Source organism: Lepidochelys olivacea (assembly GCF_965140295.1).
Source record: "Lepidochelys olivacea isolate rLepOli2 genome assembly, chromosome: 6".
Classification (NCBI taxonomy): Eukaryota; Metazoa; Chordata; order Testudines; family Cheloniidae; genus Lepidochelys; species Lepidochelys olivacea.
In genome coordinates this window covers 79919929-79939786 of record NC_140416.1, presented here as the reverse complement: position 1 = coordinate 79939786, position 19858 = coordinate 79919929, and the positions used below count along the sequence as shown (strand labels likewise).

General features: G+C 40.7%; 1 protein-coding gene across 6 annotated transcripts in view; it reads right to left on the bottom strand.

Annotated features, from left to right (window-relative positions):
- NUBPL (NUBP iron-sulfur cluster assembly factor, mitochondrial) overlaps nucleotides 1–19858 on the bottom strand; it is a 156981-nt gene that overhangs the window by 13740 nt on the left and 123383 nt on the right. For all 6 annotated transcript variants that reach the window (XM_084632402.1, XM_084632403.1, XM_084632404.1 and 3 more), the window contains 2 exons: nucleotides 16201–16321; nucleotides 7503–7585 (listed from right to left, as the gene is read on the bottom strand). In XM_084632402.1, the coding sequence (XP_084488528.1) occupies nucleotides 7503–7585; nucleotides 16201–16321 (204 nt within the window). The remainder of the gene's footprint in view (nucleotides 1–7502; nucleotides 7586–16200; nucleotides 16322–19858) is intronic.

Here is a 19858-nt window from a genome sequence, read left to right as displayed (position 1 = left end):
GAAAACAGAAAGAGGGTGTGTGTAAGTAGAGCCTAAGTAGCACAGTCCCTTCTTCACCAATGCTGTGCGGCCTGGGCTCTGTCAATATTTATTTTACAGGAGGGAGGAGGTATATTGCAAGGGAGAAGTGTTGAGGAGTTGTCACTCTACTTCTACACACACACACACCCCTCGAAAACTGGCATATAATACTGCCAGACAAAAAAAGCGAAATTCCAGCTTTAGATTTTGTTATATAACCACTCCCCCTCTTTGGGGAGATGGGTACAGGAATGGTGAGCAGATAAATGGCAACAAAGTTCCTGAATCAGCAGAAGCAAGATGTATGGAAAAGTGTGGAGGGTTTCCCTCAGGAAAAGGAGTGAAATTTCCTGCGTATCTTTGAACTGTGTGCAAATGAAAGACACACACAAGGATCGATTTAAACAGCAGGCTGCAACTCTACTAACTTAACAATGGAGAGGGGCACTATCGACCCACCCACTCTCACATACTAGGCATTTAATTGGGTCCAGTGCAGAGTTTCTAGACTCCTACCATATACTCAGGGTAGACCTTCTTCAGTTTACCAACAGGACTCAACTAATTTCCAATCCTCATGCCCTCCCTCACACAAGAGGGGAAGAGAATGCCAAAGGAGACCTTGGTCTGCAAAGACTTTAGGTCTCACCTTCTCCTTACAGGCAAAAGGTCCCAGGTCTCATTTACCTCTGGGAGCGGTTTTTTTTTTTTTTAGCCTGTATCTGCACTGGCACATTCGGGGTGCCAGTAATTAGTGTGGTCACACCTTCACCCCACAGTCTGTTACGTATTTCATGCCTAATCCAATTCCTAAAGTCTCCAAGCCAAATGCCAGACCCTCTGTCCAGCAAGGGCACTCTATCACATCTAAAAATTCAGGCACATGATACCAGATGTCCCTGAGCCACCCCATGTCCAAAGATGACTCTGACAACATCACAGTTCATGCTCTTCCAAGCCCTAACCCCATGGGCTGGTTTGACCACGCCTTGCCATACTCACCTTGCAAATATTTCTGACCCAATTAATCTCATGCTCTGTCAGTCTACTCCATCCCATGCCCCTCTGAATCCTAATTCACAAATTTACCCCAAGGCAGGCCCCCAGATCATTTCCCCTGAGCTGAGCAATCAGGATATTAGATGGATGTAGTTCAGACATCTACAAGAGCAGAAGAGGCATGAGCTGATCTGACAACATGCCCCTTCTCCCAAACCATTGCAGGTGGATAGCCTCACACCTGAAGCTCAGCTGTAACACATGCCAAGCTGACCGTCTGCTTATAGGTCATATTTCAGTCCGATTTACTTGCCTGCAGCCTCTGAGAGTTGAAAACCCTCCAGTGCTGTGAACAGCGCTGCACCCATCCTAAAAGAACGAATGCCATAATTTGCCAGATTGGGATCCAAATGGGCTAATGCCTCCCCCATTACCACAGCAAATGGTACCTAGTCAGAGGTATAAAGGGCCTTGCTCCTGCATCCACATGGTTATCACAAACTCTTTTACTGGACATACCTGTTCATACAAGCATTCTCTTAGCTCTTCTGTGGCTCCTTTTCTGGATTGATAGGGTTGTAAATACCTTAATTTTCAAGGGCACTGCTCCTTGTTTAAGTTGCACATCTACCAATTTGAGGGCACTCCTGGAGCTGTCCCCTTGACACCAGCACACCCTCACTAACCCTGAAGGCACTGAAAACAGCAATGACAAATGCAGCTTTAAACAAATCCACATGCACCCCAATGTAGGTAAAGCTTCCAATCACTGAAACAAATGCTTTATGGTTATGGGGTGCCTGAAACCTATGCAGCATCCCTCTCCTCTGGACCATCCCTCCAAAAGCTTCCTTAGTAAGAATTTTCCACATGTGTTAGTAAATCCTGCCAGCGTGCAACAAAATGACAGGCCAGCAATGCTGCTACAAGTTGGCGAAAATTTTTGAACCAATAGTTTATTCATTAAAAAAAATGCAGTTTTAATCAATTTGCAAATTTGATCTAATTATTTTTTATTGAGAAAACCTTTATGCATGTCAGCAAAACTGTGAGTCCATATCAACCTGCCCCTTTATAACCTTTTGCCCAGTGGTTTGGGCACTTGCCAGGGATGTAGCAGACCCAGGTTTGAATCCTCACTAGATATCCCTCGCTCCAGGTGAGCATCCCTAGCCACCAAGCTATCAGCTGATTTGGGGTGGGTTGCTCTCAGTCTCTTGTGTTGAAGCTGTTCCACTACATATAAATAGAAATATTCATTGTTCCAAACAGCGAGTGAGCGAGAACAACTTCATAGCCTGGGAGGTAGATCTGGATTCAAATCCCTCCAATGAATCAGGCAGAGAAGATTTGAATCCACATCTCCTACCTTCTAGGTGAGTGCCTTAATCACCAGGCTATACAGTTGTTCTCACTCACTCTCTCTTTGGCTCAATGAATATTGATTTACACACAGTGCAACAGCTTCAACAAGACAGAGAGTGACACACTCCAAAATAGTCTATAGTCTGGCGGTTAGGATGCTCACCTATGAGGGGGCAATATCTAGTGGAGATTCAAACCTAGGTCTACCACATCCCAAGCAAGTTCCCTAACAGTTGGCCTACAGATATTAAGGGACACGGATGGATGGACAGACGGACACACAATCCCTTTTCTAATTTGCTTATGTGGAAAAAGTTTTGCCATTTTCAGAATCTTATGAATATTTTTTGATTTTTTTGGCTTGCTGGACAAGCCAAAAAAATCAGTTATTTGCCCACCTCTAAAGGTGACTCACTATAGCCAATGATGCCAATCTACAATGCACCAAAGACACCGCATAATTCACCACCTGAAACTCAGGGATGTACTAAACATACGGAAGGCTTCCTCAATGCTAATCTATGAACTCAACAAAACTAGCCTCATAAACCCGTAATGTCCTTGGGGCAATGGAATTTTCCACCAATCCTAAAGCCGTCAGGAGCCATGGTTCCACAAACTGTGAGGCATCACCTGTGGGTCTTGGCGGCAAACAGCACTAGGTTCTGTAATCGGTCATCCTGAAACTGAGATAGAGCATGGACAATCCCATTATCAACACCAGAAACATGTACTACACAGAAAATATGTTAAACAAACAGCAGTGCAATACAAATGCCCTTACCAGCCACATTACTTCGTTGACTCTGAATTAATGTGAATCTCTGCCTGTTTGTCAGACTAAAATCAAAACCATTTAATTCCTCACCCCAAATAGTGACAGCCACCAATATCAGAAAAAACTTAATAGAAGTAATCTCTTATTATACTATGCTTTGACCACTCTTCAGGCCACCTCTATGCACACCAAGTCCCTTGGTAATGAACTCCAAAACCAATTTTCCCAGAGGCGTCAGACAGTCCCCGTAATGCTGATCCTAGCATTCAATTGGGTCACTGAACTGATAACCCATTAAACTGCTATAAGAACGCTTCCCCTAATCCAAATCGGCCCTTACTTCTTTTGGTCATCCTGACAAAGCGATGAGGATTCTTGGCTCCAAAAGTGTTAGCCACCACATGGGCACAAAAGACTCTAGCCAAGGCCACTGCCCTACATGCAAAATTTAAATGTCCCAATAGTTACTTATTCCTGTTTTAGAGTGGCTTTCGTAGAACTTTTGATTGTCCTTATCTACACCTTTACCTTACCTAAGCTGTCTCTGGGTATCCATGATACACACTGTTTTGAATCCAATTCAGTTCCCAAATATGTTAACTGTGCTGGGCCTTCTGCCTTTTCTGAGGCCAGTGAGACCCCAAGCACTCGGTCATCTCCAGAAATGCTCTCAACAGGCAGCTGTGCTCTACTGATCATATTTTCTGCCAAGAGGAAGTCACTGAAACAGTGAACTGCCTTGGGTGCAAGCTCGTTTCCCTCAGATCTGACCATTCCAATGTCATGCTTAACCTTTCAAAGGCTGAACATGATGTGGAGCAAGGGCATGGCCTTGTCAAAACAGTAATATTCCTCAAACTGAAGACCGAACCAGTTACTATTTTTGTAATGAACACAGAGTAATGTTGTATTTTGCTACCTGTGTCCTTATGCTGCATTCCTTAACCATGGCTACTGCTGCATCAAATGAGGACTATCAAAGTGAACATAATTGAGGGTCAATACTGTCTTTAAAGGAAGCTTTGAAGGTAAGATAAATGGTTGATAATCCTGTATTATCCATTAACTTTTTTAGGCACCACACCCAGAAGAGCTGTAGATCTCTACTGGTAATTTCAAAAAAGGAACAACTATTCTTTCTACCTGACGTTTTCCCAAACTATTTGTTCTAGTTCTTTAATAAGTTATAAATTTTCAGCCCACACACGTAACCTTTCCCCCTCGTATGTAGGCTTGGCAGAATTTGATTTTTATTTTTTATAATTTTGATAGCTAGTATTGATATTTATTTTTAAGAAGTATTTTCCAATTCTTATCTATTTACATTTTCACAGTTGCAAGAAATTACGGAGGGGAGCGCCAGACAATGAGGGGTAAACAATAATTGTTTAATTACAGTAAATGTTGAGATTCAAAAACCTTAAATCAAACTCTAATACATTCCCAAGCAGCATTTTTCTCACTTTGTCTATCTGTAAATGTCAATGATTGATAGTAATACTTTTTCATAGGTTTGTATGTGTACTTGGTAATAGATGTTTACTGACATTTATTGATAAAATTATAATCCTTCCAAGCCTACTCACATGGGATCTGAAACCCTACCAGATGTCCCTTGCATATATATGCCCCATCTGTTTTGTTAGGATAATCCCATAGTAGGGTCCTTAGTACCTCTAATTTAGCTGGAGATTGGGCTGAAAGGGATTGAGGGTAGTGACAGCAACCATCTAATCAGCTTGCCGAACTTGTCTTACCCATCCAATATACCAGGGTCGCTGTCTTCTTGTAAGCACGGGGCTGGGGAGGTGGTAAATGGCCTTCCTTAGGGTAGCTCCCCTGAAGGCTTTTAGGAGTCTCCTTTATGAGCTACAGAGCCCTCCCCAGCTGCCTGCTCTCTCCCAGAACTGCCTCGCAACTGCTGAGAACTTCCTCTTTTTAAGACCTTATTCCATCCTTGACATTATTGACAGGGCTGAAGGGGCAGGACCAGCCTTGCCCACAGCCTCTCTTTAACCCCTTCATCACTGGTGTGGGGATTATATACCTTTTATTCTAGTCTTAACAGAACCTAAAACGTGACAGTTAAACTCAGCACATTTTTTTCTGAGGACTCAGTCACTCTCCCTATAGCCCACTGTTTTATTCAGCTATGTATTGTTTCAGCCCTATAACTCTATTTCATTTATAAAAGTTCACTAAGGAAAGCGGAACAGATGTTTTTAATATTTCTGAATCTAAGGACAAGAGTGGAGATAATTTCAACAGTGCAATGCATAATGTCCTCTATCTGAAAAATACGTGGTTTTTCATGAATGAACAGCCGCAATTTTAGTTTATTTGAGAAACATGATGATGGATGTTATATATTGAAGATTAGAATCTGACCTCATAGAACCTCTCTAACCATTGTTTATGTGCTGTGAATTTTATATTATTTAAAGAAAGAAATAAGATAGATACATTAAAGTTCTCTCTCATTCAAATGAGAAGTGGTGGGGGGGAGACAAGCAATTTTAAATTGCACAAAGATTAGTGATTTTTTACTTTTTCTTTGTGGGGGAAGTGATTATCTTACAAAGACAATGAGAAAGTGTAAAAAAAGTTCCCTCTACTGAGGCACAGTAAGTGTTAAAAATTTACTTATTTCATATTTAACTTGATGTCGATAATGGAGTTATCCCCCGATTTCTTCCTAATGCCATTACCAGTGCAAGTGTGGGCAGGAATTAGATGCCAGATTAGAAACAAACTCACAAATGTAGATGGCAAATCTACAGAATTTTACTGTATTTCTCTTTAAATAGGAAAGTACTGCTTGTAAAGTGTGACAGCCTGATGAATGGAGACTGAAGACTCTTCATCTATCCAGAGAATAGATAAACCAGAACATCACACAACCATTTCACAGATCAATAGTGATCTGTGATCAATAGTAGTACAGGCCTTATCCCAGACTAGTGAATGTGTTGCATTCTATTAGTAGTCTTATAAGGTACTCTGCTGCAACTTCTCTCTTAAAAACAAAATTAACAAGTACAACAATGTTTAGGTTTTGCTACTACTCTCCAGAATGTTGGTAACCATATAAAAATTGAGCCCTATTGTGATAGGCACTGTACAAATGAGGTAACAGACAGTCCCTGCTTTTGAGAGCTTACAATCCAAACAGAGGAGATAGGCACAGGGTAGGGAAAAGATGTACTAGGCAGAAAAGTACTGTACTGTCAACATGTATGACAATATCTTATGTACAAGACTACTTTTCTGGAAAGATAAGTCTGTTTTTTCCCCCACCTTCTCAATACACCAGTGCTTTCATTTGGCAATAAAATGCTATGGTGAATTCACAGAAACATCCCATTGCCTCCTGTATACAAATTCCTCCACTTCCTACTAACTATATTCTAGGTATTGACAATGTGCAGGTTCTTGTTACACAGACCTTTTGACAGAACTAACCTTCCCCTTTGATCCTCTCGTGACTCAACTACCAAAGGATCAACAGACAGCTTTAGAAGACCTATGTTATTAGTGAGATCTCGTGTGTCCCGATGTTAGGGAAAAAGGGTTCCCCTCCCGTCTAGGGTTAGGAGGGTAGCCTTCCCTGGACTTCTGTATTAGCCAAACAAAACACAGAGTCTTGGCTCTTTGATAAAGTGAGGCACTTTATTGCTAGCGAATACGACAGCTGAAGGGCTCACCAATTCCTTTTCAGAGGAAAATGGTGAAGCCCCGAACAAAGAACAGGGATGAGCTTTTATAGCTTGGTTCAACATACATTGTGATATCTCTTCCAGTTCGAACCGGTTAACCCAGTCTGTTTGAAGTTCTGGGGTAGGTAAGAGCATGGAGGCTTATCTGTATAAGGAATTCTCTCCCCAAAAGCAGGGAGTGCAGGTTACACACAGTTCGCATTCTTTCTATCCATAAACAAAGTAGAAAGGACAGATAAGCATAGAAAAAAGACAGCAGCGTAGCTTTACATGATTATAGGGTCGCTTTCTGGGTTTTTTTCCTATCACCGACACTTACCCTTATTCTTCTTGGCATGCAAGCATCTGGATTGAGTCTTTTGCTACTGAGACTATGGTTCAGACTAATCAAACAAAAAACATGTGCACAAAGAGAAAAAGACAGCAAGGACAACCCACATACCTGTGTACCTCGGTTTTGGAGCAAGTACATAAATTAATTAAATTTTCAGGATTTATTTCCTTATTTTAACAAGACGGTTTCCCCTCTTAAAATAACAGAGACCTTTCCCTCCTCCCTCCCCACTCTTCAGGGTATTTTTGTTTGTTTATTTATTTTTTTAAGTTCATAGCACTAAACTTACCGTGTCACTTTGAGGCTGTGAGATAACAATAGGCTGGCCGGCATCACATGTCTCTCTTATATTAACATGCAATGGAATGTCTCCTGCATTAAAAACACCAAAATACATTTACATAAAGACTCAATATTTCATAAGTGCATTTCATTAAACTAGCCCTGAAGCTACCTGAAATCAAATTCTAGTTCAGGCTATCCTTTGAATTACTTAATCTCTAAAATTAGCATTTAAAATGAAAATTAGCTGCAGCAGAGTTCCACATATCCACAATCATTAGTACCAAATATATTTCAAATTTATTCATTTTCTGGAAAAAGAGCAGATCGCTTTGCAGTAATTTATAATGACAGGAAGTTTGCTTTATTGCTTTCTGGAGATGCAGAAAAGCTCAAACTGAGACATTTCTATGGTCTAGACATTTTGGATAGGTACAAAATAAAAACACTTCTTTGAGTGTCAGGATAACATACTATTCAACATATTTCTTACTTTTGTATTTCAAAAGTGTTTTGAGATATTAATCAATATCCAAACTATAGCACATTTTGTTGCCAAACAACAAAATGTGCTATAGTCCTTAGTAGGCCATTGATTTAATTAAGTGCTAGCTATATATTCAACTCATTCTCTTTTACAAGAGCTAACTACTGTGTGTTTTGCTTGTGTAATCAGCAGGGAACTGTTATAGAAGAAAAATGTTCTGAAGGAAAAATCATTTATCAACCCAATGGATATTTTCACTTAATTCTGAAATATTTTTCCAGCACCGAATACAGTAAATTTTTAAAAGTTCCCATAATTACTATATCACAACACAGATACTGCCTATGATATAAAATGCAGTTAAAAACTGATCTTCTACCAGTATTAAATTTACAGCATGCTGGAGGCCTGGCTACTCTTCACGCAAGCCTTGTCTATACTCAGAAGTTTCACTGACTTAACTAAAAGTGTGTTTTTAAACCATTTTAATTAAACTGGTGCAAAATCCTGTGTAGGTACTCTTAGTTTGGCTACAAAGTGTGTTATTTTGCTTTAACTTAATTTATTTTTAACACCAGATTAAGATAAATTAAAAAATAGCTAAACTGAAATAAGTATTCGTTTATAAACTTGCACTGGTTTAACTAAAATAGTTTAAAAGCAAACCTCTAGTTAAACAGACACAAGCATGGGTGTTGTCAAACCTTTATATGTAAGTAAATACAAGAGTTGGTCCAAGAAATATCTGTAGTTGAGCCCCTATGTAACCGTGATCAAAATAAATTTTAAGTTTAACATCATTAGAGAAGGAAATATATTGAAATCTTGCACTGAACTTTAAAAGAGGATTTTAAAAAATAGTTAAGGATGCTAGTAAAAGAAGACCCTAAAAGAAAAAAATAAAAATAAATAATAAAAAAAAAGTATGGAGTTGCTGGTCTTGACTCTGTAATTAAGGTAGAGTTGAATTTTGTACTTAAAGAAGAGATGCAACCTCTATATAAAGACTACAATCTATCCTCCCCAAAATTGCTCAGTACATATGCTTTTGGCACAGAATGAATTTTCTGAGAATTTAAGTAAATCCACGATTTTTTTTTTTAGTTAAATTTAGTTAAAAATTGTTTGTTTTTTTTTCATAAATTTACCATTGGAGGTCAGATCTTTTCTTGGTCCCAAATGTTCTTAGTAATGGAATAATGCAGACTAATCAAAGTCCCACATAGTTAAATCTATAGTTTTCTATGGGGGGAGGGATAGCTCAGTGGTTTGAGCTTTGGCCTGCTAAACCCAGGCTTGTGAGTTCAATCCTTGAGGGGGCCATTTAGGGATATGGGGCAAAAATTGGGGATTGGTCCTGCTTTGAGCAGGGGGTTGGACTAGATGATCTCCTGAGGTCCCTTCCAACCCTGATATTCTATGATTCTAAATATTACTGTTATCTTGTACATAGGTCACATTTTGAAGACTTATTTTTAGGATTCAGAGTAAATTTTTTGCAGTCACTCTTCACAACTAAAATTTACTACTTCAGCAGCAACAGAATTCCACAAAGAACTGCTCTTTTTCAAAATGGCTGCCATCTCCGACTGTTCTCAAAAGGATTGAGGGCCACATTTATGAAGGTATTTATGTGCTTAAAGATGCAGATAGGTGCCCAGTGTGATTTACAAAAGTACCTAATTGAGTTAAAGACAGTAGCTAAAGATATAAAAAGAAACAAATAATTCTGTAAGTATATTAGAAGCAGAAAACCTGCAAGAAAATCAGTGGGTCTGCTGGACCACCATGGGTAAAGCAAGCAATTAAGGAAGATAAGGTTATTGCTGAGAAACTAAATGATTTCTTTGCACAATTCTTCACCACAGAGCATACCTGCCTGGCACCTACTCTTTTCTGGTAATAACAATGAAGCACTATCAGAGAGTGAGGTAACAAAAAAAGAAGGGCTGGAACAAACTGATAATTTAAAAAGCAACAAATCCATTGAGTCCAGATGGTATATGCCCAAGAGTTTACAACATATCTAAGAATAAAGTTGCTGAGCTGCTAAGCAAAAACAGGCACATTTTAATTTTTTTTAAAAGTTACTATACCAGGGGATTGAAGGGTAGCAATTGTTGTGTGTTTTAAAAAGGTGCTAGAAATGATCTGGGATATTACAGACAAGTAAGCCTTATTTATATATCTGGTAAATGTATTGAAAAACAATTAAAAATAGAATTATAAGAGATCTAGGAGATCACAAATTTATTAGGGTCTAACCAGCATAGCTTCTGCATAGGAAAATGTCTCTACAAATTTGTTTGAATTAACTGAATGTGTTAATACAGAAATCAATAAAGGGGAACTGGCTGATGTACTTTACTTGAACTTTTGAAGGCCCTTAACAAAGCTTCTTACAAGAAGCTACTAGAGAAACTAAGTACTCATACTGTGTTGGTCAAAGTAATGGATCAGAAACTGGCTGAGACACAGAAAAGAAATGGCCAATTTTCATCATGATAAAATGTAGAGTGTCACAATGTTCTATACTAGGATCAGTGTTGTTTAACGTAGTCATCAATGACATAAAAAAGGGGGTGAGCAGTGACGTTGCAAAATTTGCAGATGACACAAAATTATTTGGTTAGCCAAAACTGGAGAAGACTCAGGACCATCAGAGCCTTCCAAAACTAGGTGTCAGGTGCTACCTCTCAGTAGTCAGGCTTAGTGGCTGGACGAAAGGTCAAAGCCAGACTTTTGAGTTGGGACTGGACCAAGAGTGGCACTGGAATCGAGATCTGGGGACAGGCCAGGGTCAGAACCAAGATCAGGGTCCATCGTGAAGCCAGGAGTCCATAGCTGGAGTTCAGATGCAAGCCAGGGGTTGAAGCAAGATGGTCAGAGTCCAGGGACAAGCCAAGTCACAGTCATAGCCAGAGTCCAGATACAGACCAAAGATCAAAGCCAGGTAGTCAGAGTCCAGGGGTCTAGGTAGGGTCAGCAGGCAGAGGTAAGCCTGGAGCAGGTCAATAACAGGGCTGGAGCAAGGGCAGGGTAGGGCAAGGACAAGACTGGAACAGGGCTTGGGCAAGGCTGGGGCAGAAACAGGAACAGGGTCAAGAGCAGGCTGGGAGTCTCAAGAGTCTGAGACTCTGTGAGGCAGCATGAGGATTTCTGGCTGGGTAGTTGCACAGACTGATCTACAGCTCTGGTGGGGTTGAGGAAATACTTGAACCTGGAGGATAGGCTGCAGCCATATGCCTGAAGATTGAGTCACTGCAGGCTCTGTGCGAAGATTAAGTCAGTGCACCTACTGAAGCACTGGGGATGGGCGGGCAAAAGCCTGCCCACATCTAAAGGCCCCTGCTCACAGTCTAAGGGGAAGAGCCACCAGACCCAGACATCAAATGATTATGGGAGACAACCAATGAAAAGAAAGGGATGGAAGTGGTGGGTCACAGGTTCAAAATCAGGGATCCAGATGGGGATACCAAGCAGAAGACCCCAGACAGTGCCCACTGCTCCTCAAGACATCCAAGGAGCATGGCCCAGAGGAACTCTGTCCAGAGACTTGAGGGAGGATCAGAAGTAGGTCCCATAGTCATAGAGCAACCTCCCATTCAGCTTCCTCCTCATGGTATGGTGGATGGCCACCCTGGCTAGCACCAGGAGAAGGTTGATGAGGATATCTTGCGATTTCGTGGGGCCATGGATAGGGTGTGCATAAAGCAGGAGGTGCAGGGAAAAGTGCAGCCAAAATTGGAGGAGGTGGTTCTGGAAAAGCTGGAAGAGGGGCTGCAACCTGGCGCACTTAATGTAAATGCATGCGAGGGTCTCCCTCTCACTGCAGAAGGAGCAGATGTCGGGGGAAGTGGTGAACTGCACCCAGTACATGCCCATGCTCATGACTCCGTGAAGGAGCCACCAACTAACATCCCCAGTGGGCCGTGGAACCAGGGTGGAATATGGACTAGCCCATCAGGGTTGTTTGCCCTCCGTGGGTGGTAGGAGGTCCCTCCACTTGGTGTCGGGTGGGACATGAGGGTGATGAAATGAACAGTGCGGAGCACAAGCACATACAGCTGTTTCCTGAGCGTGGTTCAGAGACTGATCGGCTGCATGTCTCGCAGCCAGCTCAGATGGTGAGTGGGGGGTCAGGGCGGGAAGGTGGCGGCTGGGGAGGCTTGTGGGGCAAGAGCCCAACGGTAAAGATCAAGCGGGCAAGGGGGAGCACCCTCCCGCAAGACCCGTTCAAGGAAAATGTGAGAGACAGGCTGTAGGGCTGCCATTACCTCCTGGAACACGCGACAGGGGACACAAGGGGTGGAAAGCCCCATATATTAACAGACCGCAATGGGATACAACCAGTCTCCTCAGTCGTAGTCCAGGAGATCCTGGTGGTACCAGCAAAGACCAACCTCCAGTGCAGCAAGAGAGACTCTTGCACTCTTAGATGCTGGGATGTGTACGAAGGGCTCAGCAAAAAGGTTCACCCCCTTGGTGGCTGCCATGGACCTGGTCACCGAGACTAGCTTCCAGGTCCTGAGGAGGTCCTGGTAAAAGACCGGCAGCTCAGATTGGTTTTGGGGGGCACCCTCGTGTGGAGGTACAAGAGCTGCTGGTTGTAACAGAGCCCTCAGAGGGGGTGGATGAAAACATGCCCAGCACACTTCATGCCTTACTACCTACACTGTAAGGAATTCTGCAGGGCCTTGAGGTGGAAGACACAGACCTAACTGCAGACACAAAGCTGGCCCTTTCTCCCTCCTCCAGGGAAGGCTCAGGACACCTGCAGAGACCCAGTGCAGCCCGAGCCAGAAAAACTCCAGGATCTTCTGGAGGCTGACTGGAGTGTCCGGGGGCAGGCTCAGGGTGTTGAGCTGGTGCCAGAGGACCAGCTGGTGCCGGACAGGACCAGATGGTTAAGCACTAGTGCCCTCCCTCATAGGGAAAGGCACCAGAGCAACTTCGTCCACTTCCTGTCCTTCGTCCACTTCCGGTCCTCGAGATCCACAGTCAGCCACCCTGGCCTCGAGATCTACCCAATTCTCCAGCGGGGAGAGATTGGTGGCAGAAAGGTGAATGCCCAGCTAGAGCAGCAGGCCCACACTCTACTAGATGGCTGGGAGTGCTGTAACAAATCGCTTTGCTTAGAATCATTTAAACTATATGCTATTATAGTTTGAATGCTCTTTAACTTGCAATAAGAGATTGGTGTCAGGGATTTTGTACCTGGTTTAGGATTTTTAGATCATATAGTAGTAGGGATTATTAGTTACTTTACTAAAATGATACTTCATTTTGGAAAGCAATACTGCCTGTGTCAATTACTTTATTGGAAGGTTACATCCGTGTCTTTCGGTGTTTCCTTCACAACACCAGGAACTTATACCTCGGAACAGAGTAAGGGGGCATTAGGCAAGTTATTCACTGACAGCAGATTTTAAATTGCTCTGAAATTGACATATATATGATACAATTAACAACATCCTCGGCCTTCAGGCCAAAGCTCTTGACGCAGCTGAAGGAGGCCGCCAAGTAGATGGCTTGGCAAGTCTCCACCTGCGCCAGGTCATCTGGGTCCTGGGCCATGAGGAGCACGTTGACAACATATGCCAATGGGGACTACCCACAAATCTGGCTCTCTAAACACCAACCTTGTAATCCTTTTGCCGAGAAGACAATGTTGGAAGGGCAGCTGAGCAAGCAGCCCTGATTTGGCTGCAGATTTGCCTCACAACAGATGAATGGGCAACATAATGATGGATTCATTCAGTGTTGGTTAATGCACAAATGCATGAATTGGAGGGAATAATTTGAACAGTTAATTGTATCAAGCAAAGAAGAAGACTTGGTATTAGCAAAGACCTCTGTTCAATATGGACAAAAATAGAAATGTTAGGATACATAAGGAATAGGATAGAATGGAGAATAATACAGAAATTATTATTATATTTCCTTACATAAATCAATGACACAATTTAATTTGGAATATTGTGTTTAGTTCTTGTCACCCCCTTTCTAAAAGCATTTAGAGAAATAGAAGAATTCCAGTAATAAGGGCAAGAATAATTAGTGACTGATAATCTCTCATCTGAAGAATGACAAGACAAATTATTTCCTATAATGAGGAGATTAATAAAATGGCATGATAAAAAGCAAATAAAATAATGAATGATACTGAAAAGTTATATTGGGAACTTCAATTCAGCGTCTCTCATAATACAAGAACAAGGGGGACACTCGATGATATTAAAAAGTGGCAAATTCCAAACAGATAAAGGAAATACTTTTTCACTCAAAACACTGACAAGTTCCTCAGGCTAACAAGGTATCATTGGGTATGTCTACAGTGTAATAAAACACCCTCAGCTGACCCGTGTCAGCTGCACCACGGGACTGAGTCAGCTGACATAGGGCAGGTGCAGGTGTTTTATTGCAGTGTAGACATACACACTGAGGCCAAGAGCTTAGTAGGATTCAAAATACATTTACATGGATAACAAGGATGTCCACATTTTTACTTATAAATACGAACAAAAACACACCCAAGAGCTTTGGAAAGTGTAATATAAACCCTCAGAACTTTTGGTCATAAGTCAGACTCTAACCATTGGGCACTGGAAGGAGATATTCCCTATGGGCAGGTTATATCACAACTAACTGTTGCAGGTTTTCTTCCTTTGAAGTATCAGATACTGGCCATTGTTGGAGACAGGACAGATACTGGTCTGATCCAGTATGGTAATTCCTATGCTTCTATGTACAATACAAACTAACTTTAACCCTTACAGCACTATATTCATGCTCTTTAATGAGCAGCTGGAGAACAGTATGTTTGTATCCACTCCTCTTCAAACCTCTTCCTCCCGAATCAGCAAATCCCTTGGCTCCACCCGCTTCCCATCCTTGGCCAACGGTACCCATCTTGGGGACAGCAAAAGCCACTTATGGGGACCAATGGCTGACCAAGCACCTTGTGCCACTGCAGATGGAGGCTTTGCACCCAGTGTAACCCAGGGCTGAAGCAATCCCCTTTGACTCTGATCCCCATACATTATGCTTCCATCAGGTGACCCTAATGTGCGCCTTCAATTCTAAATTCCATTCCTATGTTAGATTTGTATCAGACCTTGATGTTTTTATGAAGATTTTAAATGAACTTCCTGGTTCATTTTAATGATAAGCTGTGGAATATCATTGACATAATTACAGTAATACATGGAGATACATCATTAGCATGCACAATTATCTCATTTACCAACTTAAATATGCTTTTATGTTTTATAACCTCTTCCTGATCACTCAGGTTTAAACATACCTTCTTTAAAAATAGCAAGCAATTAATCCACATTTTAAAATTATACATAATTCCACATTAAATCAATATATGAACAATTCTTGTTTAGAATTACTTACAAGTTAAGATACATTTTCTTTTGAAACCACATTTTGCAATCCAGTATATTCCTGAAATCCCAACTAACACTTAAAGACAATAGTTAAGGTGGTCTAATCATAATTAAATTATGTTTAGTCTAAACATAACTGACCTTGGATAACCAGTGTGTGTGATTCAAAGCAAAAATGTAAACTACTTATTTGCCATGCAAACGCAACAATTCAATATTCTATATGTAGGTATAAAAGTAACGGGTCTAATGCATTGCTGTTCAAATTACAATCTTTTCCCACATACATAAAAAGGACATTCCTGTTTCCAGTAGAGTCAATGGGACAACTCCCACTGACTCCAATGGGAAGAATTTAGATCCTAGATGTCACTGCATATATGTTACAAAATTTCACCATAAGTAACAGTACACTTTATTATTTAACAATTATTTAATTTATTTGATAAATAATACTATATGTTGTATGCTGTATAATATATAAATATCAAAACAGTCCATGTTCTGAAGAGTTTACAATCTAGAAGACCGTCAAGATCACCGAGATCCAGTGGATGGAGTTTCCTTAGACACTTCCTCTCCCACTTGGGGCCCTTATATATGTGAGTACTAGTCATATTTGTCACAAACTTCCAAATCTAGCCAGCATTTCATTAAAAGGAAAAATCCTGAGACAATGATCACAAACAGCACAAAAACTGTAATAAAACTCAGCAATTTAAGATTATTACTGCACCATTTTTTTTCTATTTGACCATTATTTGAACATACAGTATCATTAATTTGTCCGTCAACAATAAAAATCATATCAGTATTCTTACCTAAAACATCTAGTCCAAGGGTTTTTGCTAGATCTCTCACACCATCAGCTCCAAAAATATGGGTCTCATGTTTACATTTTGGGCATTGGAAAACACTCATATTTTGGACAAGTCCCAAAACCTGTTAAGTTAAAAAAGTATGTTCAAATCTAGAGTCTTAGTATCAATACTGGTACATTACATCTATCCACACATAGCATCAGAGAATAGATCTCAAACAAGGTATCTTAAAAGTATTAGTTTAAAATGAATAGACCGTTTTAAACAGTGTCACCACAACCCCTAGATTCCAGGCTCAGCAACTAAGTAATTTAATAGTGTTTTTATTTGATCATTTTATAAATATTTATATATTATATACTTCATATTCATTACAAGATTGCTGCCTTTCAAGTCAAGATTATCAAGCACATTTGTTATAAAACATCTCTTATACTCCCCAAACTACAGTACTTAACTTACGAACACCACTTTATAACATCTCACTAAAACAATTGTTGTATCACATAACTTTGAACCCTGGAGGTTTCATGTGCTGTGTTTTACAGTCTTCTTGTTTAGAGTTTAATTTCATGAACTGTGACATATTACAAGAAGTGAGACAAGCTGGGGGAGGTAATATCTTTTATTGGACCAACTTTATAAGATATTACCTCACCCATCCTGTCTCTCTAATATTGTGGGACCAACATGGCCACCACTGCACTGCATTACAAGAAGTGTCACAATTGGACCTATTTTTTTAAAAAAAAGACTTTTTTGGCTATTCAGCAGGAAAATATCTTCAAAAACGAACCCAGATTTGCTATTCTTGCTGAGGAGCAGAGAGACATTTAAAGATCAAAACAATAGAAATAATTATGCAAGGCAGAAACCGACAAAAACTGTGGGACAAAAATCTAATATACACATATTAGGTGTCTTTTTGTTGATGTCCAATTTCCAACATCTTCTTTGCAAAAATATAAAGAAAGTTTGCCACTCTGGGCATAAAATCTACGCTTCAACATTTTAGAATGATGCTGATGAGAACACTAATCACACTGTGTTTATCTGTCAAACAAAGTTAAGCACAAAGGATGACCGGAATTTTGCAAACCTGCCAGGAATAACTTACACCCAAATTTGACATGTTATAAGGCTCTTGTGGTTTATTAATCAACAGAAAACCTGCACAATCTTAGCTTCATATTAAAATTCTATAAACAGAAAATAAATAGATCACCTAGATACGATACCCAAAATTTCCAAACTTCAGAGTGAAAGTTACAAGATACAGAGGGCCTTTGAAAATTTCACCTTAAATTCCTAAACTTTGGCACCTGAATAAAGTGGCCTTGTTTTCAGAAGTGCTGATCATCCACAGTTTCCACTGAAGTTAATGGGAGCCGCAGGGGTTCAGCACCACTAAAAATCAATTACATTACTTAGGTTGCTATTTACAACAAGCACCCGACCTTTGGCACCCAAGTTTGAAAATATTGGCCAATGTAAAGAATACAGAGAGAGGAATATAAGCAAATGAACATGTTATTTTTACTTTATAGCACATAACTGTGCTCAATGTGCAATCAAATACAACTAAAATAAAAAAAATTTGAGTGCGCGTCAGCTTTGGTGTACTGGCTTTTCTATGCCTGCATTTGGCGTTCTGAATTTTTCACATGGTAGCATAGGTTTACTATGTAGAGCTTTCAGAGGATTTACATCAGGGCAGGTTTTACTCTGAGTTCTTTGGCTGGGAAAGACTACAGCTGTTGAAGGGGCAGCACATTCAATTTCCAATGGGAGGCACAGGGAAGGAGGAAGACAGACAGTGTTTTATAGAGCTCTCTGTAGCCAGCGTAAGTGCTCTGTTGATGGACTCCTAAACGATTAATACTATAACATGGGGATTTCAACGTGTGTGTAAACTGGAAACTGAATGATAACGAAGTAGGATGATGCTTTGAGATTTGAGAGACATCTCCCGAAGGGGGCAGAGAATAAGATGATTTACCCAATTAATTCAGTCTATTCCTCACACCATACAAAAGAAAACTTGCACTTGTCGTACAAATGTACTCACCCATTTTCAAGCACCTAGCTTTTTAAATTTCTGTAGTCCTCTTAGAGTACATGAACACAGCACACTGCTTTTGGTGACATTTAGAGTACCTACCTGCATAGCCCTCAAAGGATGGATATTAAATTGCAGTGTGGCCAGTGAGGCATGGCTTAGGCAAACAAAGACACGCCTGAAGGGCGTGGGTATGTATGGGAGTACATCCCCAACACCGTCTCTACTCGCCCAACCCAGACCTCCTCATCTACACTGATATTTTTAGCAATATAGTGTCCCACTGCCTCCTCACTGCCGAAGCCTTTCGCTGCTGCAGGAAAAGACTTCAGGGGGGAAAGGCTTGGGCACCTCTCACAGCTGGAGCCCTTCCCCACAGCGGGGAAAGACTGGCAGCAGGGAGCCTCCCCTCTGCCAGACCCTTTTCACTGCCAACTACAGCTGCACACTTGGATGCAGCCTGCTTCTCACTGTGGTGAGTAGCTACACGTACTGTGCGTACTGTAGACACAGCATTAAAGTATCAAAAAAAAAACCCAAACAAAACCAAACAAAACACATGATCACAGAACAAGTGATGTAGTCTTAGTGTTTTATTTAAATGTTTTATAGCTGTTTTTATAACCGTTTCATGAATCCTTTGATGATAGCAACACACCACCAGAAAAAGTAACTGTACCAGAGCTTTATTAAGACAATGCTACTGTAGCTGTATCCTCCATGCTACATCATGTGTTAATGTCTCATTTATGATCTTTTTTCTTCAGCTAGTCTTACTGAAAGCAAATGACTCTGTGACGCGGGTAAACCAGGTACCAGCTCTTGCCAAGTCTGTAGGCATAAGCTGAGCACTGACAAATTCATAGCTGGAAACCAGTCCAGCTCACCTATATGGTAATATTGTTTAAGGTAGGTGTTTGACTTGTAAGGACGTATTTAGACTCTGTAAAATGCTTGTAAGTTGATACATGCATTAATCTCATTTGTAGTGTCTGTATTGCATGCTACAAGGAAAAATATAAATTTGTTTTATAAAACTGTAAAAATGCCTGCTCTGAACGTGTGAACTCAGATGGGAAGAGGGGCTCCCCACACCCATACAGGAGGACTACCAAATTCAATGGGCAATCACAAAACAAAAGTTTTGTTAATTGCTCCATCCACCCATGGAGAAGTACATGCAGAAGGCTTGTCCCATTGGTTTGAATGCTGGAAGAGGGAAATAAAAATAAAATGAAGATTTTCCATATCTTTGCAAGTTTGTACTCTAACCAGGGCTGGAGCTAAGAAACAAAAAGCAGAGATCCCCAGGGTTGACATGGTTAAGCCCTAAAAAGACATTCAGGGGTGACAGATTACTACATCTCTGTCATTTTTTGAATCAGACAAACTCATTTGTGTATATATGCTTGCTTGAACCTGTAAATAACTTTTATTTCTTCTTTCCTAGTTAATAAACCTTTGGTTAGTTTATTACAGTATTGGCTACAGGCTTTGTCTTTGGTGTGCGATTGAAAGTACAAATTGATCTGGGGTAAGTCACTGGTCTCTTGACACTGGGAGCAACCTGAAAATTTTTTGTGATTTTTTTGGTGTAAG